Source organism: Peromyscus leucopus, chromosome 2 (assembly GCF_004664715.2).
Source record: "Peromyscus leucopus breed LL Stock chromosome 2, UCI_PerLeu_2.1, whole genome shotgun sequence".
NCBI classification, from domain to species: Eukaryota; Metazoa; Chordata; class Mammalia; order Rodentia; family Cricetidae; genus Peromyscus; species Peromyscus leucopus.
In genome coordinates this window covers 99599884-99625723 of record NC_051064.1, presented here as the reverse complement: position 1 = coordinate 99625723, position 25840 = coordinate 99599884, and the positions used below count along the sequence as shown (strand labels likewise).

At 39.7% G+C, this 25840-nt stretch overlaps 1 protein-coding gene across 1 annotated transcript in view; it reads right to left on the bottom strand.

Moving 5' to 3' along the window:
• Window positions 1-3002: 3002 nt before the first annotated feature.
• Window positions 3003-25840, bottom strand: part of LOC114693759 (cytochrome P450 2J3-like) — a 29861-nt gene continuing 7023 nt past the window's right edge. Inside the window, 7 exon segments of the mRNA XM_028870292.2 lie at window positions 3003-3908; window positions 8566-8704; window positions 8795-8982; window positions 13967-14108; window positions 16030-16206; window positions 22577-22737; window positions 23099-23248. Coding sequence (XP_028726125.1) covers window positions 3730-3908; window positions 8566-8704; window positions 8795-8982; window positions 13967-14108; window positions 16030-16206; window positions 22577-22737; window positions 23099-23248 — 1136 coding nt within the window. The 3' untranslated portion in view covers window positions 3003-3729.

Below are 25840 nucleotides of genomic sequence, written 5' to 3'. Positions count from 1 at the left end.
GAAAGCCCCAATTTTTCCCCTTTATACTTCCCCAAATACACCTTCCCATCCTCTATGTAACCATATTCTAGACATAGAGTTCAGCATTTTGCAGGCTTAACTAAATATTTAGTCAGACACATTCTGATGTCAGAGTACTTATGTCAGCTTGCAGCTATTTGTGGTTTGAAAGTTAAAAAATAATAGACACGGGCACAATATTCAAACCCAGACAATTCTTTTGTGTCTATAAGATATATTTTTATACAGTTCCCTTTTCTACAAGAGGGTCCCATGTCTCATTATCTCTGTAAAAGGCAGACCGCAATAAAGCACCCTTCCCATCTCACTATACCATACTTCTTCTACTAATATGAGCTCCTCTGTATGGTAAAGATGGATCTATCCATTCCACATTTTTGCATTGTATTTTTTTCCTCTTGGAGCATACCAGATCCTACCAATAATTTTATGCTTGGTGTCTAGGGAACTTATTCTCAACAGTTGGCACTGTGTGTATTCCTGAGGCCTTTCTCCTTTTCTGTGTATGCATGCCTTGCTCTCTTTTCCAGAGTTGTGAGCTATGGTTAATGTTTCAAGTGTCGTTTTCTCATATGTACCTAACTATCTCTATTGAGCCAGAAAAGTTCCCAGGATTAGGAATTGTACTTAGTAATTCCAGATGAGAGATTTCAGAAGCATTAGTCCCCTGGCAAATCTTAGGAGAAAATATTTGAGCAACAGCAGAATTTCCAGGGAAAACTACAGCTATTGCATGAGTGACTGACAAAGTAAAACTAAAAACTACCAAAAAGAAAAAAAAAACTCAATATAATGAGAGAGAAAAAAGCCTGCAAGCTGCACAAATTTTGCAAATTCTTATGCTGTCCCATGGACTATGGGTCCTTGCCAAGTAAGAATCCATTCCCCCACCCCAGGTGCCTTGCCCTCTAGAAACCCATTGGACAGGTAGTCATATGCTGATCTAAGACTAGGCTATATTACAAGTTATAGAAAGAGACCTCAGCATTTTTGAGATGCCAGTACCATGGGATGACTACCAGGGATAGCAGCAGCTGTGGACTGGAGCCATCCTAAGCCTAAAAGATACATTTACTGTGCTATTATTAGGTGTGCAAGCCCTGCAGAGAACCCCAGAAGATCATGAATAGATTCCAGACATTGGACACTGAAATATTTACACAGTTGGAATTTTATTTTGCTTTGTTCAGATTGAGACAGTCCCCTGGTTCTTCCTTCTTGAAGTAGAAAAGTTTTTATTTTTGATATCACAGGAGACTACAGTTAAGGGATTTTGAAATTTTAAAGAGATTTTGGACTTTAGAAGACACTTTTGAATCTTAAAGAAACAGAATTTGAAAGTATTTTAATTTGTAAAGACTGTGGGACTTTTAAGTAAATATTTTATGTTGTGATGTTGATATTAGTGTATCTTGGAGATGAACATGAAAGGAAAGGTTAGAGCTTAAAAATGACAGTTGAAAGTCAAGTTGACCAAGGGTTAATTGTGCTCACTAGTTTTTTTTTTTTTTAAATCAACATGACCTAAGCTAGAGTCATATGAGAGAAGGGAACCACAGTTGAGAAAATGCCTCCATAAAATCAGGCCGTAGGCAGGCCTTGAGGGACTTTTCTTAATTAGTAATTGATGTGGGAGGGCCCAGCCCATTGTGGGTGGCATCACCTCTGTACTAGTGGTCCTGGGTTGTACAAGAATGGTATCTAAGCAAGTCATAAGGAATAAGCCAGTAAACAGGAATCCTCCATAACCTTTGTATCAGCTCCTGACTCCAGATCCTTGTCCACTTTCAGTTCCTGCCTTGGTATCCCTCAATGGACATGTAAGCCAAATAAACTCTTTCCTCCTTTTCTTGGTGTTCTATTGCTGTAAAGAGACACCATGACTAACACAACTCTTATAAAGGGAAGTCCCTAACTGGGGACTTTCTTCCACTTTCAGAGGGTTAATTCATTATCATCATGGTAGAGAGTGTGGTGGCAAGCAGGAGGGAAGGTGCCGGAGACTGATCTGAGAGCTTTACATCTTGATCCATAGGGAGAGAGAGAGAAAGAGAGAGAGAGAGAGAGAGAGAGAGAGAGAGAGAGAGAGAGAGAGATACATTGGGCCTTGTGTGGGCTTTTGAAACCTCAAGGCCTACCCCCAGTGACACATTTCCTCCAAATAAGACCATGAATATTCCATCAAAGCCACACTTCCTAATCCCCCTCAACAGTTTCACTTCCTGATGACTAGAATTCAAACTATCACACTCCCAAAGGTCAAGGTGTTTCATCACAGCTATGATAACCCTTGGGGAAGTGGGTAATAAGATTGGCTCAGGAAAGTGGGAAGGCTCACCAGCGTTACTGCTCAGGTTACACAGACGGTACACAGTTGCTCGGTCTGGAAATGGGGAAGAGACTCTTCAGTTGCATAGTTGCTTGTCAATTAAGCAGGGTACTTTTTGGTTCAGATACCTTTGAATCATCCATGCTGCTTTCATAGCAACCCGCTGCCCCTAAACATTACTGACTCACCAAGCTGGACCCTCTGTGGTCGATTGGTGCTCTGTCTAACTGGGATGAATAGACACAGATGTTTCAAGGAATGTCATGGGACAGGTAGAGTGGGACTAGAGCAACCTTGTCTTGTGTCCTATGGAGTCCTAAGACAGAAAGTGCATTACCCCATAAGATTTCTCAGTTTGGAATTTTATCCTTTCCATCAGATGGCAAGATTTCTTCTCTTATATCCATTTTATTTTTTTAAATTAAAAAAATGTATATTGATGTTTTGTCTGAATATCTGTGTACCATGTATGTGAATGATACCTGTGGAGACCAGAAGAGTGAATCAGAGTCCCTGGAACCAGTGTTTACAAATGGTTGTAGTTGGTTGCTGGAATCAGACCTGGGATCCCAGGAGGAGTAGCAAGTGCCTTTTACCTCTGAACCATCTCTTCAGCCCCTTGTACCCCATTTTAAAGGAAGAAAACACAAGATTATAGGTTTAAATGGCTTTATGAAGTCACATAAGCCATTTGCTGTCCTCAAGCCCTAGTTCCTAATATTTTTCCAATTTTTCCTTTGATACTTAGCACAGTAGTGGGATCAGCAGGCTTGGGATTGGACAAGGGGACAAAGACTGGACATTCTGTTCCTTTCTGTTCTGACTAAGCTGCTTCCTATCCCAGGAAGCCACCTTTGCTACTTAGTTATTAAGCCAGATATTGCCTCATTTATATCTTGAACATCTCTCCTCCACACCAGCTCCAGTACATGCAGTCCAGCTTTTTCTAGCCAGACCTCCTTAAGACTCAGGGTATTTTGTGTCCTTCTTTTTCTCTGCTTAAATCACTCCAAGTCCTGTCTGATTTTCATTGTTCACTGTAGCACACCCACATGTCTCTTTGTAGCAGAGTATTGAAGGAAGATTCACTTTTTGAGATGCTGTTACTAATATGACTTCCTTTCCTGCCATATGGCACTTTCTTTACAGGAGGAACCATCATTCTTGTTACACTCTTAGATGAAAAGATTTGTAAGTGATTTACCTACCATCAATTTGGAGGTCATAGCAGTCTAGCATATGGATCCAATAACTTTAGTCTAATTCCTCCCATCTTTTCCCAATCACCTTCCTTCTCTCTCTTTACATATGAGCGGCCCCAGTGGCTCAGCACATTCCTCAGTTCTTCCTGCTCTTCTTTCTTTTTTCTTTGTCTGGCATCACAGTCTCGGGACAGCGCAGAGGCAGTAGCTGACTGGGGAAATGGTAATACCCACTCTGAACTTCAGGCTCAGCTGCTCATTGACTGGTGGCTTGAAGGTAAACTTTTGCACAAGAGCAGTGAAGAAAATAAAGAGCTCAGACCTGGCCAGTTGTTCTCCGGGGCAAGCTCGCTTTCCTGCAGGAAATAAAACAAGATGAGATACTTTCTCAGCTGCCATTGATGCTTGCAGGACTGGTGTTTCCATTTTCCTCCTGCAAATCCTGAACTGTCCCTGGGCTTTGTGTCCAGCTGTTTATTTATGTCTCACATGTGTCTGAATGTGGAATGTTCCACCAAATGTGTGACACCAGGATCACAGTCTCCATGTGGGACAATAGGAAGGAGATGCCTGAGCTGGCTGAGCAAATGTATGACTAGTCTCAAGGCTTTTCACATTCACTTACAAACATATATGATATACCACACAATGGCTGAACATCAAAATTTTGGACTGCTGTACCCTTACGAGGAAGAGATAGCTTAATGATTAAGGTTATTTATTACTCTATTAGAAAGCTGGAGTTCATTTCTCATCACCCACATCAAGAGGTGCACAAACCCCTGCAACTCAAGATCCAAGAGATTCAAAGCCCCTTTCTGGCCTCCATGGGCACAATCACATACATACATGTGTATATGTACACAAAATTCCCACATATGTAAATAAAATAAAAAAGATTCCAAAATACAATCAGGTGTTAGAGCTGAATCCCTAACATGAAAGGCAGGGACATACAGGATACCCTTGCAAAGGCTCTAGCTTGTAAATTGTATCTGCTCATCCATGGCAGGCAACTAGAAACAGATGAAATGTGGGGCAATTAGAAAGAGATGAAGCCTGGGGCAACTAGAAACAGATCAAGGCTTGACATCTCTGCATCCATTTTGTACCTGCCTCCTATCTCAAACATTGAGTCAGATCCCTCCTCAACTCTACAGAAAGGCATGTCCATCATTTAGTAAGTGCACATGCAAACTTGGCCATCATTCCTTTCAAGGATGAAGATACCGAGACAGGAAGATCTAAGGTGTGGCTATCAAATTGACAACAGCCAGCAATCCTCCTGCAGAGCCTTGGAGTGGCACCCAGGAGTCTTCAGTCATTCTCTTAATATCATTCAGGAGTAGCAGAGCCTTGCTTGGTGAGACTGTTCCCTAAGCAGGACCTGTCATCTTGTAGAGGACAACTGCTCAGCTTCCCTTAAGAACCTCTGCTCTGACAGGACCACATCCTGCAAAGAAATGGAGAGTGCTGCTCACTCTCTACATGGGCAGTGGAGATTTGCTCAGCACCAAAAGCAAACTGCTCCTAGAAGTGGCTGCTTTCTGAAGACTAATGTCCTGTGTGACCAGAACTGAGGTAATAATCAGCAAGATTCAATGTGACACAGACTGATGTGACCTGAGAGTACATATGCTTCTTCCCACCCTTCTGGTATAATCTGAGTACTCATGTCCAAAAACCTGATGACATGTTAGGCAGCTGTATGTCCCTGTATGTCCCTGTATCAGCATAGAAAATATAAAATTAATTGTCTGTATTTCTTCATTATACTTTGCTTAATTTCTGAAAAAACATTGGTGGGACTATCTCATGTCCCAAATAATTTTCTGGCTTAGGATTCTGATTGCACTATCCTTCATTTTAGGGACCTCTATTGTGTGGATGGTTAACCCATTCCATTAGGCATGCCAGCTGTGCCCATGATTTCACATGGTAGGCTTAGCTGTGGTGTCTCTCTTGTCCTCTTCACATGGGGCATGCGCCCCCAACCTTTGCATAACGTTCAAGTATTTGTTCTCTTAAAGACAATAGACATTTTTCAAAGTATCTCCTTATCTACCTAGAGGGAAGACTGAGACCTGGCGCATCTGCCCTGTTGGGAAGACGTCATTCATGTTACATGGTGTTCTCATCTAACCTCTGCTGGCAATTGGTTTTGAGATTCTATTGTTGGAATATTTGTTGATTGTGGTGTCTACCATGTTCTTCCTTAAACAGCGTTTAATTTTGTAAGTGAACATATTTTGAGACTGTTAATAAACAAATCCTCATCTGCGTGTTTCTATTGGCATTTCTCTTCTTCCAAATTTTGCATGTGGCTGCCAAATTGTGACATTAGAAATACTATCACATTGCATATATATATTTGTGTGTATGTATTGCCATTCTTTAAAAAACTAATCTTTATTTTTATTTTATGTATGTTGGTGTATATCTTTGCTCCACATGTGTATAGTGCCCATTGTGGCCAGAAGAAGGGGTCAGATCCCCTGAGTCTGGGACTTCAGATGGCTGTGAGCTGCCATGTAGGTACTGGGAATCAAATCTGGGCCCACTGGAAGAGCAAACAGTGCTCTTAACTACTGAGACACCTACCTTTCCAAGCCCTGCGTTAACATTCTAATGTTCCTCACCCCTTCTGTATTTAATCACCCATGAATATCAGTAAATGTTACATCCCATTGCTAACCAGTACTTGTTTTAAAACCTCAAACATTCCCAACTTGGCTATTCAAGCTGGCATTTCCTGATTTTTGGATAGCAGTGTATCTCAAACTTATAGTTTTCCTTCTCCTGCATTAAATTTTGTCATTTTCTAGAAGTCCTGGTTCTTTTTATCAAACAATAATATGTAGAATATAATATGAAAGACCTGGTTATGAAGTTTACAGTGTCAGTCATGGAGTGACAGTTCCCAACTTGGACTCAACAGGCCTTTGTGCTTCTGCTTTGTCTCTAGAGCTATTTATCACAACCGTATAGGCATTCAGGATAAGATGTAAAGCAACAGAACCAAGATTATCTAAGCTACTGACCCCATGTAGGAAGTTATGAACAGTAACAGGTTCATATTGTTTGTGAATGGTTATTATACAGAAAGATGCTGATGAATACACAGGACATGAACGTGACAAATCTTAAAAAGGATGTGCCCATAACTGAGGGGGCAAGTTACAGTCTGGATATAATATAAAGAGAACTAAACTTCAAGTTAAAACATAAGCCTTGTACCCTGCTCTGTCAATTCTTTGGGCATGTGATCTTGAATAAGAAAGAACCCTCTTCTTATCTCTCCTTGCTTGGAGTTTGCTTATGGGGTGACAGTAATCATTTATTTCTTTCCTACCTGATTATTAAAAACCATGCTGCTGTGGTGACACAATTGGCTTGTGTCAAATGAAGTGTGTAATTTAGAGTAACTGATAACATTCTTAATAAGAGCACCAGTGTCTCTGCATGTTGCCACTTTCTGGTGCAGATGGGATAACTGTTTAAACTGGGTGAGGCCTGAGGCCCCTATTGGAAGAGGATTTTTATAGTAAGGAGAAGGTATGTTCAAGGGCAGCAATGGGCCTGGAAGAATATCTTCCTGCAGGTCATGATGGGGATCTACTCACATTCTTCTCACCATAGTTCTTAGAATTATAACACAAAGCATTGCTTTGGAAAATAAAAAAGATCATATTCCTAGACTTTCCATATTTCATGGATCTGATTCATAAGCTTTTAATAGTCAAATAAGTGAAATATATAGCTGAGGTTTTGTACTATAATTGAAAACTTTAAAATTTTTTATAAACTGGAAGACTGGAAAGAGTCCCTGTATCTCATCAGCTTTCCTATTAAAGTGAAGAACAGTGAAGAAAAGGTGAGACAGTCCCAGATGAAAAGACAAAGAGGTCAGAAGCAGCCCCTGAAAGACATACCCAGAGCAGCCCATTCCCAAGAAACACTGGCTCTGGATCCATACTAGCATGTAGGCAAATGCAGGCTCCGCTTGGCCCGAGCCTCAGTGTCGTGAGAAGTGACACTGCCTCAGATAATCTGAAAAACTCAACAACATGGCCAGCATTCCAGTGTGGCTTCTGGGCAGCATTTAGTCACCTTCTGAGACAGTGTTTGGAAACACAAGCTTCAGTGGGAGAAAATTTAGTGGATATTGAGCTCTAGCTGCAGCACACGTGGCAAGATCTGTGTCCCTACCTCTGCAGTGATGACTAATTTCAACTGGAAAAAGCTGTAGGGGGAGGCATGCTCTAAGGGGCAGCTCTGCTTCATCTTCTATCCCACTACTTTCCTGCTCTCAGGTTGGATGTTTGATAGGTAATAATTGCTTAGAACATATTTATTGAATTAAAGAACTGCAAAATTACTTGTAAAAACATATTCAACATATATAAGCCAATATCTGGAATATACTAGAACATTTGGTTATGGATTTAGCAACACTACTACTACAATCTTTACTAACTTTCCTGGCAGAAAACACAAGGGAGAAAGAGTCATCACTGCATTTCCTTTCTTGCTTATCAGGTAGTGTAGCAGATGCATGTACTAACTATATTTGATTAAGGGATTGAAATTTACAAAGATAAGATCTATTCAGGGAATGTTTTTGGGATAGAAGCTAATTCACTTGGGCAAATGCCAGTTACAACTATTTAACAAGTTAAAAACATTAAAACTCAGTTCTCTTCCTTCTAAGGAGGCATTCCCTTAAAAATAACTTGTGACACTCAAACTGACTACACAATGGAGGTATTCAACTTTGCTGCTCAGCAAGAGGCAGAGATTAGGTCTCTGCTGTCAGTGCTGTAGAAAACAGAACAAAGGAAGTTGAAATCTCCATCAGAAGCAAGGAAGTATTGACAGTGTATCTGTGGAGGTGCTGGACTAAAACCAATTGCAAAATGGAGATCTACTGGGAAGGCTCATCTGTAAGGATCCCAGAAAGAAAGGAAGGAATGAGGTGGGACTCGGAACTCTCTCCTGTGCATCACAACTCACCCATTGAGAAAGGCAAGAAAGATTCTCTCTTCTTAAACTGTCCATTCTCCAAAAAGTGCTCTGGATTGAAGATGTCTGGGGTGGCCCATTCTTTGGGGTCCATGTGCAGTGCAATCAAGTTGGTTTGGACTAAGGTACCCTAGAAAAGGTAGTAAAGACTCATGACAATGTATGGACAAGACACAGACAGATGGCTGGTTATCAAACTTCCATGCCTGAGCCTACTTACCTTTGGCAGGTGGAATCCAGCCAATGTAGTGTCAACTGTCACTTCCCTGGGAACATTTAGAGGGATGATATTTCCCATTCTCAGCACCTCATGGACAACAGCATTGGTGTAGGGCATGGAGTCTCGGTCAGCCAGGCTGGGCTGCTTCTCCTGGCCAATCACTCTGTCAATTTCAGCCTGTACTTTTTCTTCAAGGAAACAGGAGGCTCCATTAAATTTTAAACTTCAATGCTTTCTTCTAAAGATAGAGACAGCTGTCTTCCAAACTTATTTGCTTTTATTTCATCTAGTGTCCTGACTTTGAGGAAATAAAAGTTCTCTACCCCTTAAAAAGCCTGATTTAGAAAACTGCAAACTCTATACCTTTCTTCAAGTCTACAGCATAACTATGATTTTCCATATATCCTGAAGTTAATAATTAGGATGGCTATGGCTAAGCTCATATCAGTGTCTATTCAGATGTCTATAAATAAATACTTTTTACTGAAAAGATTATCATCAGTATACTTTTGCTTTTGTTACTTGTAGAGTCTGTGAATTCTAAGATCAGGACATCGACAAATTTCTTGTCTGGTAAGGACCAATTTCCTTTGACATAGCTGAGAAATCCTTGTTGTATCACCATGCCATAAGGTAGAAAGAACCCATCTACTTCCTCTTCCTAAAGCACAAACTCTCTTCATAACAGTGAATCACCTCCTCACACCATCACATTGATAATTAAGTTTCAGTGAGTTTATAGGGAAGCCACAAACATTGAGACCATAGCATATCCACCGACTAATTTTTCAAGGATATATGTCATCATGGGCAGTAAATTGTAATGTGTTTCCAGGCAACACTGATAGTGAAACTAGTAATATTTTATGAACTTCAATATCTTCATCTGATTATTAAGACTAAATTAGCCTTATCATAGGACATTTTGAGATTTACATGAATCAGTATACTCATTATAACAAATGGTAGCTATTTCCTCTCAACATCTTCACAATTTTAGTGCAGTCGAGACTTAGCTGTTTACCTGCTCTAGCTAAAGATGACATTTCCCAGATTCCTTAAAGAGGAAATGTAACTGAATTTTGCAAGTAAAACATAAGTAGACACAATGTTTCATCCTTTGAACAAGGCTTGTGGAGACAATATCCCCTTCCTTCCCTGGGGTGCAAAGGCAGTCCTCATGGGAGCCTCTGCAGAGTCTTCGAGCCACAGCTGAGCTCACCACTGCCATAAGGTGAAAGGAATTTGGAACTCTAGGTCCTTTACAAGGGCCAGCATGACTCTTTCCCTTGAGATAGATACATAAATGTCTTACATGGCACTACTGTACAAATAAAAGAATAACATGGGGATAAAATTCATGTAACATAAATCAGATATCAAACACTATGATGATTTTGAGGTAGGGCAAGTTAGTGTCTTGAGTTTTCAGCAGTCTTGTCTTAGTCTCTTAAGCATTTTGATTGATGATGTGGGCCACTCATCATAGATCTTCTTTCAAGTTTTAAGTGTACAGTGATATGGTATTAGGATATTTGATCATACTGTGAACACCAAGTTTGCATTTGCATTCATTTATTAAAATTAACCTTGGGTCAGGTGGCTGAGTTAGCATCTAGTTGACAGAAAGTAATAATAGATCATCAGAGGGCATCTCGATGAGATAGAAAGATGCTTTGGAAGTAGTAGAGAGGCGTTTGAATGGTATGGCTTTTTTGTGTGACGTGCTTTAGGTAGATAACAGTTATGAGAGAGGGCTAGCTAGTTACTACTCAGCCTCTCTGAGCTAGCAGGTTTTCACCTCAGCCTTTGACTCTGGAGTTTTACTTCTAAATAGAATGATACCAGTTTAGTTAAAGCTACCTTTAACAGCAGTGGCAGAGGCAGTGCCGGAGGGAACAGAATTCTTGCCGGGCTACCTCTAGAGAAGCAGGCAGGTAACTGTGGAGTTGCAATTGCTGACTGAAAAGGCAGTAGATTAAGGTGCAGCCATCTGTGCCGAAGTTGAAACAACAAATATATCTATATTGTTGGAAAAGGAAGATACAATTGTCCTCTGAACAGCAGGAAGCAATTCTAAGAAAACAACACCCCTTTCTCCCAAAGGTTTCATGTTTCTGAGGGATAATGGTTATAGGGTTGGGGATGGAAGAAAACATTGGACTTGGTATTCCCCTGAAGAAAAGAAAAAAGGGAAAAGTAAAACAAAAACAAAAGGCCAGGTGGTGGTGGTGGTGGTGGTGGTGGTGGTGGTGGTGGCAGTGGTGCACACCTTTAATCCCAGCACTCAGGAGGCAGAGGCAGGCGATCTCTGTGAGTTTGAGGCCAGCCTGGGCTACAGAGTGATTTCCAGGAAAGGTGCCAAAGCTACACATAGAAACCCTGTCTCAAAAAACAAAACAAAAAAACAAAAAGAAAAGAAAAATGGGGAATGGATATATATAGGATATTAAGGTAGATTATTGTACATACCAGTAAACTAATTTATTAAAATATCAGCATTAGATAAATTCACTGTTATGGATTCTTGTATACTGATACAAATGTAAAGTATTTTTATATTCTTATTCCAGATAATTTGTATATTGATACAAATACAGAACCATATTTGTTGTAATGTACATATATTTTTACACTTATTTGAAATGTTTTGTATATTGAAACAAATGTAAAATATTTGTCATACTGTATGTATGTTCTACCTCTGTTTAGGATACTTGGTATATTAATATATATTTAGGATTATTGTCATATTGCAAATTGTACTATATATTCCTACCTCTCTGCTTTAGCTATTTTTTGTATTGTCACAATTTGGAAGTCATTGTTCTTTTACTATACATTTGCTTACAGACTTTTACTCTGTTTACATGAAGCCTTAGTCCTTAGGTTATCTAGGTAGATAAGACTTACAGATTTATAGTCACGTATGCTTGGCATCTCTATAGTTATATTAGGTTCTCCAGACTTACAGAAACATATGTCAGATAGATAGGTAATCTTCAAACACTTCGTAGACCTGCAGAATATGGCATTTAAATGTTTTGATAACTTGGAATTCTGTTGACAAGAGACACAATTGCTCCTGGCAGCACCAATCTGATCCCGAGAGAATGTTGTGCTTCTGAGACATTTCTGTTTGGAAGTTTATCTTCACCTTAGCACAAAATGGACTACTGGGCAAAGAACTGCCTTGCCTCAACTTCTGACAGTAAAACGGACTGACAGATACTCTAGGCCTGTAGCCAATTTGAATGCACCAACAATGCTGAGAAATTTAGGTGACTGTCCTGGCTGCCAGCTGTCTCTGTCTACTCTTGCAAGACTCCCAAAAGTTGCTTGCATCCTTCTCCTGTTTCTCCAGTATTATTATATTCCTTCTCAGGCCTTTGATGGGACTGAAGGCTAACAGTTATAGTTACAATCTTCTTGTATCTTAGCTAGAACATATTAAGTATTAGATTTAGGTTCTTTAGGATAGGACACCTTTTAGAATGTTCTTTGTAATGTGCCATTTACCTATGCTCCAGACTTCTCTGGATTTTAGTATGTGCCTATTGTTTTGATACTGTTCGTGTCGGTGGTAATTCCATCTTGTCTAGGCCATTATCCCTTATTCCTCCTAGACAATATTTGATAATCATTCCTATTGTATATAGTTTTGTATTAGGTTAGAACTTTCTTATTTAGACAAAAGGGGGAGATGTAGTAGGTAGCTGTTCCAGCTTTGATCTGGAAGTACTAAACCCAGTGAGTCTTCCGATAACTGTCACACCTACCTATGACCTGTCCCTGAGGCGTGGCCATGACGGGAGCCCTTAAGATCCAAGATCTCTTGGTTCCTGGTGGTCCTGGATGCTGGATGGTAGACCAAGCAGAGTTCTCCAGAGAAAACCACTGGACTGCACTTCACCTCTCCTGGATCCTGTAACCAATCCCTTTACTTGCTGTGAATTACCCCAAAATAAACCTCAATTTTAACTACATGGAGTTGCCTTAATAAATCCCCCAATAAAGAATGACAGAACCAGTTTATCTCGCAAAATAACTAGTTCTTCACAATTCTTGGTTTATCTCTCTTGTATTCTACCTTCTGTGTTTACAAATTTAACTATTCTAGAGAAATTGTATAGTTAAATATACAAGGTATTTGTCTTCCATATTCATGCATGCATCAAGATGTTTTTCCTTGGGCGCTGAACTTCTGTATTGAACTTTACTCATGGTCAATGAATATCCTGGATGCCTCCAACTGTTGACTACTATTAATACTACAAAATGAACACAAATTAACTTCGATCAATTAATATACTGGATGGTGAGATGACTGAGCACTTATTGCTAAACCTGATGATATGTGATTAACCCACATGATGGAAAAGACCAACTTCCTTAAGTTATTTGATCTCCGTATGTGCACAGGGAAAGAGAATGTGCAAGTATGCTCATACGCATGCAAAATAAACAATATATTTTAAAAGCTTTAAAAAAATATACTGATATCCTAGAATCTTTTTTTTTAAGAAAGCAAGCCTAAACTGTAACTCAATATGCTTTAAGCTTTCTTCAAAATGGAACCTTCATCAAGAAAGGCATTTTAGATAGTAGTCCAGATATGCATAATATAGATACATATAATATGTATTAATAACATTTGTGTGTGGATAACTTAGAGTAAATTGATTGCCATACAAACATGAGAACATGAGTTGGAATTACAGAACAAAGGCAAGAAAGCCAGATGTGGAAGTCTGCACTTGTTTGTCATCCCAGCACTTGTGAGGCAGAGACAGGCAGATCCCTGAGCTGGCAGAGAGGTGCATATCACAAGATATCAAATACCAGAAAAAAGAATTAGGACAGTACTCAAGCTGGGAAGGATTGTCATAAATGAAGGAGGGTGTGGATGAATGCTGTGTGATAAATCCACTCTTTGCTGGAACATACCGCAATTTAAACTGACTTCTCTCTTTACTCCTGAACTCCAAGATTGCTGATGGCACAGACTGTAATATCTGCGCTCCTGGAACAATTATAGTCCTAAGAGATCAGTTCAGGATGTGCCTTTTCCCAAGTGCACAGTGCCTCACAGCTGCTCCACCTCTTCTCACTCCACCATGCTGTCTTCTTACTCCATCCTGCCTGAGTTAAATGCAGTCACAATGTGCTCACCTTGGACTTCTGGGTTGATGGCCATGTAGAGCAGAGCCCAGCGCAGTATCGTGGATGTTGTCTCTGTTCCAGCAAGGAAGAGGTCCAGAGTGCTGCAGATGAGGTTTCCTTCATTGAAACTTTTAGTAGTCTTGTCTGGGTACTATAAAAGACAGTGTGGATTTCTTTATTCAGATTATTTGCCATTGTCTCATAACACCGGTCCTCACCCTGAAGAATGAATTGCATTAAGTCATTCAGAGTGATGCTCCCTTTGATATTCAACAGGTGACTTTGCTAATACCAGAAAGGTTAATATGAATTTTCTGTATTCAATGATTCTCCAATCTGCATCATCTTGCAAAGTCAAAACCTCACTGATTCCCTCAATAGTTCTTCATGGCAAAACATCACCTTTGCTCACTTCCTCTAGAAGCATCAGTTTGCTAATACTGCTCTTAGCATTGTTGTTCTCATACCTATACTTCATATGGTAAATGATCTGTCTCCTCTTCTGAGCATAAATATTACTCCAATGAATACTATGCCAGGAAGACGAAATAAGAGAGAAGATAATCCCCCCCTCTCTCTCATTTACCATTGTGCTCCAGGCAGAGGAGTCCATAATCCAGTAAGCTGAAGCTTGTATGACAAATTCAATGATATGTATTTGCCAGAGGTCTACTAGGATCAAGGCCTTACATTTTACAGCATGGCTTGAATTCAAGATGTTCCCCAACAGGCTCATGTATTAAATACTTGGTTCCTTACACCGATAGTATTTGGGGAAGTTCCTAGAAATAGGAATATAGCATCTGGCTGAAGGAACTTGATGCCTGTAGGGAGGGAGGGTAACTCTTAGAGTTACACCAAACCCATGGTGCCTTCCTTGCTTGCTGCTTCCTGCTGCACAGTGATGTGAAAGCCTCCACCATACCCTTCTGCCCCATGAGCTGAGCTGCTTTGCTATTCACCATGATGAATTGAAACATCCTAAAACTTGACCAGAATACATTTTTGCTTTATTCAGTTGTTGCTGCCACATATTGTTATCACAATGATGCAAAGTTAACTAATATGTTCCCTCAGTGTCTTCTTGCCTTGATCTATTATTGAATAGTGCTGATGTGTGTGGTATTGTACTCCCCCAAATACTGTGCATGCTAATAAACTTATCTGGGGTCAGAGACAGAGCAGCTACAATATTAGACATAAAGGATAGGCAGTGGTAGCACACACCTTTAATCCTAGCATTCCAGAGGCAGAAATGCATGTGTTCAAGGATACAGACAGGCATGGTGACTCATCGCACTGTTAATCCAGAAAGCAAGCCTTTAATCCCAGGGAGTGGTGGTAGAAAGCAGAAAGGTATATAAGGCGTGAGGTCCAGAAGCATTTGGCTGGTTAAGCATTTGGCCTGGTTAAGCATTTGGCTGGTTAAGCTTTCTGGCTTTGGAACAACACAGTTCAGCTGAGATTCATTCTGGATAAGGACTCAGAGGCTTCCAGCCTGAGGAAACAGGACCAGCTGAGGAATTGGCAAGGTGAGATAGCTGTGGCTTGTTCTGTCTCTCTGATCTACCAGCATGGTTATGTTACCATGCATTTACAAATTATTACTCCTATGTTTTACTTCCAAGGGTGTGTTAAGTAATGATCTACAAAGGCCTTCATATTTTCATCCTTGCAACCATGGCATGTTACCCAATGTCCACTAATTTCAGGAGGAAAGGTTATCCTGAGCTATCCTTATGAGAGGGGTCTCTAGGGTTAGAACAGGAGAAATGAGATGTAAAGGGATCAGAAAGGAAAGAGGTATTGCAATATTGGCATTAAAGATGGAGCAGGGAGCTACAGAAACAAACATCAATGTTCCCTAGGAGACTGGAGACACAGGCAATGAATTTTCTAATGTCTCCCAAAGTAGCTTGCCTGGATAGCAGGATTACAGAGATGATCTAGAACTATGAGAGAATAAATCTCTGCTATACTAAGCCCTCCTTTGTGGTAGCCTGCTGCTGACTCAATGGAAGCTATTCTACACCTCTCTTTCTGAAAGAAGACACAGACAGCATTTTCCCCACCTTTGTCATTTCCTTGAGGAAAGCATCAATGAAGTCTCTCGGCTCATCTGGGTTCCAGTCTTTGCGGTGATTGTCAACTATATCAGAAACATGTGATTTCAGTTTTCCCCAGGTAGCTATTATTCTTTGGTGTTGTCCAGGAAGATGTTTCATTATCCATGGGAAGATGTTATAGAACTAATTAGGGAAAAGAACATGATCATGGAGACAACATAAAGTCACTTTCTGTTTCAAGAAAGTCTTGACTTTCCCTCTTTATCCCCTACACTGGAACTGTGGGAACATCTGGAATGCTGTTTTTCCTTATAACTGGTAGGCATTTCAACATTCCATGCAAAACACACCAGCTTAAGACTACTTTGCACTGGTCCAATTGTTTCCACTCTAGGACACACATTGGCATAGCACTTAGTAGTTGTCCCAATTCTGTTCCTCATGTCATCAAGACACTGAAGGGCCAAAGGATGAAGGTGTCAAGAAGTGAGATCAGCTGGGAAGTATGTAAGGGGAGATAGCCACACCTGCAGTGGCTACAAATTGAGCTTATCAACTGAAATTAACACTGGAATTTGATATTTCTGAGTCTGAGATCATGGGCTAGGTCAAATCATGGAGCTATCCTCCTGTGGTTCATTTCTGTAGAATCCAGTAACTCTGAGATTCCAGGGGTTTGCGTGACATGTAGAGGGGCATTCCTGCAGCATGGTGATCAGTAGTCAGGGGCCCTAAATATGTGAAGGCAGGTCTTCTTGATTCCCACACTCCCAACACACTTGGGATACACCTCCACCTGTGAGTCTCACCAGGGGTTTTAATGTAGGAAATCTTGATGGTATAAGATGTGCCCTGATCACAAAATGCAAAGTTAATTACAGTCTGCAGAGGCCGCTGTTACCCACAGAAGGAAAAGAGCATCTGTGAAGACAATTCTGAAGACAAGAGATGCTTGCTCCAGTACAGACTCAGGAACAGCATAAGCCAAAGGCAAGACAGGAGTCCATAGACTCACCTCACCTCCTCCATGCATGTAACCAGAAGCCTCCAATTTTTGATGACTCAGAACACACCTGAGTCAGTTGCTTTTTCTTTATTGCTCTCTTTTGTCTCCGTTTTTTCTTTATATTTGCAAGATTTTTAAGTGGACACTTTTATTATCATCATCATTATTATTACTACTACATTTTTTAGATTTTATTTCCCTTCATGAATTCATCTAATGTTATTTATCTTGTTTTCATTTGTAGACAATAAGAGTTTTCTTTTCATAAATTATTTTTATAACCCTGTGCATTTGTATAAACCCCTTGCATTTAACAATATTTTGACTTTATTGACTTAAAAATAATACTTTTATATTTTACTTATTTTCTTACATTTGATTTTATTTCAACTACTGAAAAATATTTTTGATTGCTCTCCCCAAAATCTCTCATATTTTGTCTCTTCTCCTTTATAACACTTCTCTCCACTCACTTGTTATTGAACCTTGTTTTTCTTCTTTCTCTCCCTTTTCTGGTCTCCTCCCTTTATCTCACTTATTTATGTTTCCACATGTACCTTAAATAATTTTGTTTTCATAGCAAATTGCACAGTACCCTTCACATTATCATTTCAACAGACACATGTTGGTGAACAATCAATAATTTTAGGTGTGTTTTTATATCTGTATAGTTTAACATTGCTGCTAGAGCAGTTTCTTTCCACTTGCAAAGCAATGCTAGCCTTCAAGAACAGGCTGCCAATATGAAGATCATTGCAAAGAATCCAGAACAGATACCCCGATCAATAGATGCATACAGTAAAACAAATGCAAGAAATGAAAAGGGTGAGATGATGCCTCTAAAAATCATAACTCAACTCAAAGACCTTGAAATATGTCAAATATTGGGTGTCCAAGTATTTTCTGGTCAAAATGATCAGAGACTGACGGAGATGCAAACAGGTGGAGGAATCCAGTATGGGCTCTAGAAGTGAAGGTCAGCCGAACTGAGGAAACAGGGGAAAGGAGGACAGAGGTAGCTTAAAGATGAAAACTGGGCAGAATAGGAGAAAATACGGCAAGGAAATGGAGAGTTTATAAAAACAAACAACAAACAAATAGAAATGTTGGAATTTTAAAGTTGAATAAAAAACAAGACAAAACAAAACAGAAAATAAAACCAAAAAACCTCATCAGAAAACATCAACAGTCTCCAGCAAAGAGAAGATCCCGAAGGGAGAACACTGCTGATGAAAAGCTACATTCCAACAGCAGTAACTAACAATGTAAATAATGACCACAGCCAGAATGTAGAAGAACCATAATATGATCAAGAGACTAAGCCTAAGAATGTGCAGGACTTTATTCAGAAGCTGAGATAAAAAGTAAAGGGATGGAGGATGAATTCAATGATATTACAGCAGAACATTTCCCAAGTCAAAGAAACAGACATTCAAATACAAGAGTCATTGAGATCCCAAAACAAATATGACCAAATAAAAATATCTCCATGGGAAATCCAAACTGTAAAGGAAAGAAGCAATATTTAAAGTTTTAAAGGGTTCATCCCAGGGGATGGCTCAGTTAGTAAAGGTATTGGCTGCACAAGCCTGGCACCCACACCCACATGCACACCTCCCGACACACACATAATTAAATTAAAAAATTCCCACTGACATCCAATGACCACAATGACCACCAAGGCAACACTGAAGAAAATGCTTAATTGAGTGCTACACACAGAGAAGGAAGAAAGATGAGGCTCAATCATGAGAACACAGGAAAGAATAAATTTAATGAGAACAGCTGAATGAAGAAGAGCTAGGAAGGAATCCATCATGTCTAACACAGTAAACAAGCCAAACCTTAATAGTAATCAAGGGCAAAGAAAAAACCAAATAATCCAAGCAACCAGGAAAAAACTGACAGAATTACTGTAACTAGTTAACCTCTTTCAGTGATAACCTTATCCATGAAGCAAACAGAAACTGGAAACAAGCTGGACTAGCTATTCTGATGTTAAATTAAAATTAGCTAAAAGAGATAAAGAAGGCCACTACACTTCCATAGAGGGAACAATTCGTCAATTAGAACAATTGTAAATATATATGCACCAAAATTTTGGACTCTCAATTTCATAAAACAAATAACAAGGAATACAAAGTCCAGACAGATTCTCATGCAATAATTGTGGTAATGTCAGCACTCCACTCCCATTCCTGCATAGGACATCCCAAATAAAAAACCAAGAGAGAAATCTCAGAGCTAAACTGTTGCTGGAGGGTTCTCTCCAGGTTCCCCAAGCCCCGCAGTCCCACAATCCACTTATAAAATAATCACTCAGATGCTTATATCACTTATAAACTGTATGGCCGTGGCAGGCTTCTTGCTAATTGTTCTTTTATCTTAAATTAACCCATTTCTATAAATCTATGCCTTGCCACGTGGCTGGTGGCTTACCGGCATCTTCACATGCTGCTTGTCCTGGCGGTGGCTGCAGTGTCTCTCCCCTCAGCCTTCCGCTTCCCAGAATTCTCCTCTCTCCTTGTCCCACCTACTTCCTGCCTGGCCACCTACGTCCTGCCTGGTCACTGGCCATCAGTGTTTTATTTATATAGAACGATATCCACATCATTTCCCCTTTTCTTCTTTTTTTAAAAAGTAAGGTTTTAACTTTAACATGGTAAAATTACATATAACAAAACAATTACTGAGCAAGAATTATAGTTACAATATTAAAGAAGATGTCCTATCTATCTTATATTTGTGAGTTTAAGGTTTTATATCTAACTTATCTTTTATCATAACTGAGGAAATTACAACTATCTAGTTTTCAACCACATCAAAGACCTGAGAAGGAACATAATGGTACCTGAGAAATGGTAGATGGATGCAAGCAACTTTCGGGAATCTTGCAAAAGTAAACCAAGACAGCTGGCAGCCTGGACAGTCACCTAATGTTTCTCAGCAGGGCTGGAGAGATGGCTCAGAGGTTAAGAACACTGGCTGTTCTTCCAAAGGTCCTGAGTTCAATTCCCAACAACCACATGATGGCTCACAGCCATTTGTAATGAGGTCTGGTGCCCTCTCAGTCGGTAGAGCATGAGACTCTTAATCTCAGGGTCATGTGTTCGTGCCCCACGTTGGGCGCCATTTGTTGCTGGAGGGTTCTCTCCAGGTTCCCCAAGCCCTGCAGTCCCACAATCCACTTATAAAATAATCACTCAGATGCTTATATCACTTATAAACTGTATGGCCATGGCAGGCTTCTTGCTAATTGTTCTTTTATCTTAAATTAACCCATTTCTATAAATCTATACCTTGCCACGTGGCTGGTGGCTTACCGGCATCTTCACATGCTGCTTATCCTGGCGGTGGCTGCAGTGTCTCTCCCCTCAGCCTTCCGCTTCCCAGAATTCTCCTCTCTCCTTGTCCCACCTACTTCCTGCCTGGCCACCTACGTCCTGCCTGGTCACTGGCCTTCAGTGTTTTATTTATATAGAACGATATCCACATCACTAAACTGCACCATAGATCTAATGGACTTAACAGACATCTGGAGAGGATTCTTTCCATCAAATTAAATAAAATATTTTCTTCCTAGCTGCACCTGAAATTTTCTCTAAAATAAAGACTCAAGTCTTGCTAAATACAAAAGAATGAAATATTGTTATATCCAAATAGACCATAGTGTAATGAAACTTAAAATGAACAGCAAGAAACACTACAGAAACTACATTGCTGAGGTCCGTGGGAATATACAGCAGGTGATGACTAGTATTTAACAGGTTGACCCACTAGATGGGAATCCCCACTTGATGAAGCCCTGGAGTTACTGATTGTACTGACTTCAGATCAAATTCAAAGCAAACTAAGCTGCCCCTGCAGAAAATACACAAGGACAAGTTCCCAAGTGTCTGTTAAACCAATGTCAGACACAAAGCAACTTTAGTAGATATAATTCTCTCAGTAGTTGGCTTTCTGCACATACTCCCAGTTTACGTTATAGGCTCAAGGTTCAGCCAATTGTTATTGTTAAGTCCTGAATTTCAAGTCACCTTTGTTCTGTCTGTGAAAGAATTACATGTACAGCCAAGTGTTGCTCACTGGCCAGTCAATGTAACCTACCTAGCCTGAGAGAAACTGTGACTTATCATGTTTTATGAGAATGGGTCGAACCCTGAAAATATAACATATATTTGTCCAGAGTTTGGCTGGGAAAGTAGTCTGTGTGTGTGTGTGTGTGTGTGTGTGTGTGTGTGTGTGTGTACTGAAAAGGAGATGTAGCTGAGTATGCAGAAGGAGTAATGTGAGAGAGTGAATGAATGAGAGGATGAATGAGTAAAGAATGAATAAATGATGTAATAACATGGAGAGGAATGTAGCAGAGTAGAGAGAAGTAATGTGTATAGAAGACAGATGTAAAGCTATGTAAAAAAGAGATGTCATGGAAAATGGAGCTGTACAGAAAAGTGATGTAAATATGCAAAATAGGTATGTGGGCTGTGTGGAGAATGTTTGGAGAATGTAACAATGTGGAATTATTTATGTAGAGAGAGTTTTTCAGAGAGGATTTTTTCAAGATATAGTAAAAGAGAAAAGTTACCATCAAAAAGCATGTGTTTCCTTATTTTTCCCCTCAGATAGAAAAAGTCTATCCTTTGCTGCATTCATGATTTTTTTTTGGCATACCCTGGTGGTGACTGGAGACTGGTCCCTCCAGTTACTGAGAATACACAAATATATAGACACTGAAAAATAAATTCTTGAATAACAGTGGCTCATTGAAAAAATATGGAGAAAAATGCCAAGCTCCTAGAACCAAATAAAGATGAAAGCTCAACCTATCAGACATTTCAGAGATAGCTAAGGCCAATTCTAAGACAAACATTTATATAGGGATAAGCATAGGGACATAGAGCCCAGCAACATGGGGGTAAAGATTGGATCCCAAAGGGCTACATCTAAGGCATTACAATATTGACAGCTTCAAGTAAATGGACATCTAAATAGTGAAACGAGTTTTTAATGTTTACTTACCTCTTATGTCTAAATGAAAATATAAGAAAAATGAGTGGATATGGCAACATGAACACTTAAAATATTCACAACAATGTTATTAATAAAAACTTTAAGTGAGAAACAACTAAATTTCTAACCATTGAGAAAAGATTAATGAACAATGACAAAGGGTTAATAAAGAGGAGCATTGTACACTGGAGGAGAGCTAGAAAGTATACTTGGGTTATGCATGTAAGATATAAGGTATGGGAGAGAGAGGAGCAAAATCAACAATAATATCTCCATACTTTAAAAAAAAGCAGGATTTGGACATACATAAATATCACATAAATTTTGGTACTTCATTAAAATATTAGAAACACTTTGTACACAGTAAGTTTTCTTATCAAAAACTTCCAAATCAAAAGATCAGTTTGTATCAAACTCAACTTGAAGACATTATATTTATCTTCAAAAAGTTCTGAGAACAAAATGAAAGAACCTACCTCTACTTGAATTAGCCACAGCCCAACTTTCTCCCAAATTAAAGGAAGCCAGAATGCTTACATGGACCATCAGTGAGGTACCCAAACACATGGCCTCATCCAGTAACCTCAGCAGCTTCTGAAACTGACGGTCATGGTACTCAAAGCGTTCACCAAAAGTGATGGAACAAATGATATTGGAAACAGCATTGTTGATCTTGAAGTGAGGGTCAAAAGGTTGTCCTGGAAGTGGATAAAGAAAAAGACACATCTTTCAAAGATATTGGTTTCTTAATTCCATATAACAGAGAACCATAAAAGGCTCTGGGTATAGCTTGCTATGAGCCTTAACACAGACCAAAGAATCTGTCAGTATCTGGGAAGTCAGACTGATGACCAGGCCTTAAGTGCAGTCCTGTGTCTAAAGACCATCTGTGTGCCTAGCTGCAGAACACCTGGGGCAGGGTCATGGCTACATGTTCACTGCTCCATCTTCAGTGCTCAGCACAGTGCAGGCCCAGGACAAGCACTTAGACACTTAGTTAGAATCTTTTCAGTGAATGAAAGAGCCACAACCTCCAGCACCTGCCCATGAGATGCCCACCTCCCTCCTCTCCTATGGCCTCCACAAGGTGTCGCGATTCCTCCTGCATGCGCTGTTCTAAGCTCTTCTTTCCCAGTCCAAAGTTCCTCAGTGTCATCAGGGCAAACCTTCTTTGTTCCTTCCATGTCTGGCCTCTGGAGAAGATCAACCCTGGAAAGAAGAGATTCAGGGTTATAGCATTGTGATTCTGATCTAAAATTACCTGAGAAACTGGTTGGGAATGGGTATGATGGAAGGAGAAGGGCCAATAAAAGGCTTGTCAGCTGTCTAGGCAGAATATCACAAAGCAGGGAGCATAATGGCTAGCATTTCCTGGTGGTTTGCAACATCACACAGTTTTGTCAGTATTTCTAATATATACTTTAATTTAGTACTCTTAGAAAATCCAAAGGCTTATTACCAGAATGTTCCAGGTCTATTACGATGGATAGAAAAATGAGATACAAGGAAAAGGAAAATTTGTAAGGGAATGTGGTTATTAGGTAGTTAATGAGGTGATCAAATTCAAGTCTTCCCAGAACCAATGCATCTATACTTTGTGTTCAATGTGTCCACATTTTTGATTAATATATATGTATATATTAATATGTATAAGTCTTCTTATCTATGTCAAGCTAAATGCCAGGAACCACTCCTGGTACCACAATCTGCACTAGTTCAGGTTCTCTAAAGCAGTGGTTATCAATCTTCCTAATGCTGCAACCTTTAATATAGTTGCTCATGTTGTAATGACCCCCAACTGTATAATTATTATTGTTGCTAGTTCACAACTGTAGTTTAGATACTGTTATAAATAATAATGTAAATATCTGATATTTGCAATGGTCTTAGGTGACCCCTGTGAAAAGGTCGTTCCATTCCCCCAAGAGGGTCATGACCCACAGGTTGAGAACCTTTTCTCTAAAGGACTAGCAATGATAGAATGAATCTAGAGATATTAAAGGGGTATTTATTAGAATGGGTTATAAGCTAGTCCAAAAGTGACTGTTTCCTAATAGAAAGGCCAATAATGCTATGATTGTTCAATCCATGAGGATGGATGTCTCATCTAGTCTTCTGTATTCATTGGAATCCTAAAGCAGTAGATTCTAATACCCGTGAAGGAATTCTTCAGCAGGATAGTTGAACTTGCCAGTGAGAGTGAAGGCAAGAAAGCAAAAGGCAAAAGTTTCCTTTTTCCATGTCCTTTTATGTGGGCTGCCACAGAAGATGTGGCTCAAACTTAGAGTGGGTCTTCTGATCTCAAATGATCCAGACTTAGGATGGGTCTCCTCATCTCAAATAACCCAATAAAGCAAAATTCTTCATTTGTGTGCCAAGTTGCTAGGACTTTAGTTGATTCCAAATGCAGTTAAGTTGACAACCAAGGTTAGCCATAAAACTCCTGGTGGAATTCTCTCAGCATCCTGGCATCTAGATCTTGGAGTCATGTTGGCTTCCCTCTGGCATGCCTGGATTTGCATTTATAAGGCTTCAATGCCATCACCCTGGTCTAATCCACAGTCTAGTGTTGCAACTGGAGTGGTGTGTAAGCTCCCACCCTTCATATTGAAAACAGGTTTCCTAATGCATTTTCTCTAGTCTCTGCCTGACATCCTAAGATCTCCTCTGCTCAAAAGTTTTCCCAGGTGTTAGAATAAAAATCAACATTTAGCAAACATTGCTTGTGCTCTTGTGATCAAGGTCAAAAGTATCAATGCGCTTAATTATGTTCTTTAAATATCATGTATGCAACACTGGATGTCTTTCAGGTCCTTAATACCTTGCTCCTTCTTGTCCTTTCAAGGATATTATATTCCCTTGACTAATTATTTTTTAGATGTCATTTACTCAGAGGAACTTTTCCAGAATCCTTAGACAATGTTAGACATCTCTGATAAAAGCTTTCTTTATTGATACCACTTTACTACTTAAATCCCTGTTATTAACTTATACTGTCCTGACTGGTTTTATGTCAATGTGACACAAGCTAAATTCATTCTAGAGAGGGAGCCTCAGTTGAGAAAATGCCTCCATAATATAGGGCTATAGGCACATCTCTAGGGCATTTTCTTAATTAGTGTTTAGTGTGGGAGGGTCCACCTCATGTGGGTGGTGCCAACCCTGGGCTTTTAGTCCTGGATTCTATAAGAAAGCAGGCTGAATAAGTCATGAGGAGCAAGACAGTCAGTATTCCTCCCTGGCCTCTGCATCAGCTCCTGCCTCTAAATTCTTGCCCTGAATTTCTGTCCTGACTTCCTTTGATGATGAACAGTGATATGGAAGCATAAGCCAAATAAACCTTTTCTTCCCCAAGTTTCTTTGGTCATGGTATGTCATCACAGCAGCAGTAACTCTAAGACCCATGTCTAGCACTTAGCTTCTTATAGCACACAGAAAGCATCTAAAATGCTGTTTTGTTGAATTAATAGATTTTAGATTCTGTTTTCAACTTATAACTTTATTTGATGATAATATAAAGTATTTATACTAATAAATTATAGCATTAGCTAGGAGCTTAGAAATCCTCATGATTTTAATGATAGAATACAAGCAGCTATAAGCAAGATGTAATAGAAAGAGAAGCTGACTTACATCCGTTTTCCTAGGGTTGGACTGGGAAAATGGTTGTGTTTGGGGCTGTATGTCTGGCTGTGTTTGGTGCTGTGGTTACTTCCTATCAAAGCATCTATAGCTAGTTTTACTAAACATGTGGTTTCACTCAGTCTCTACTAGGACACACTACAAATCATCTTATGGGTG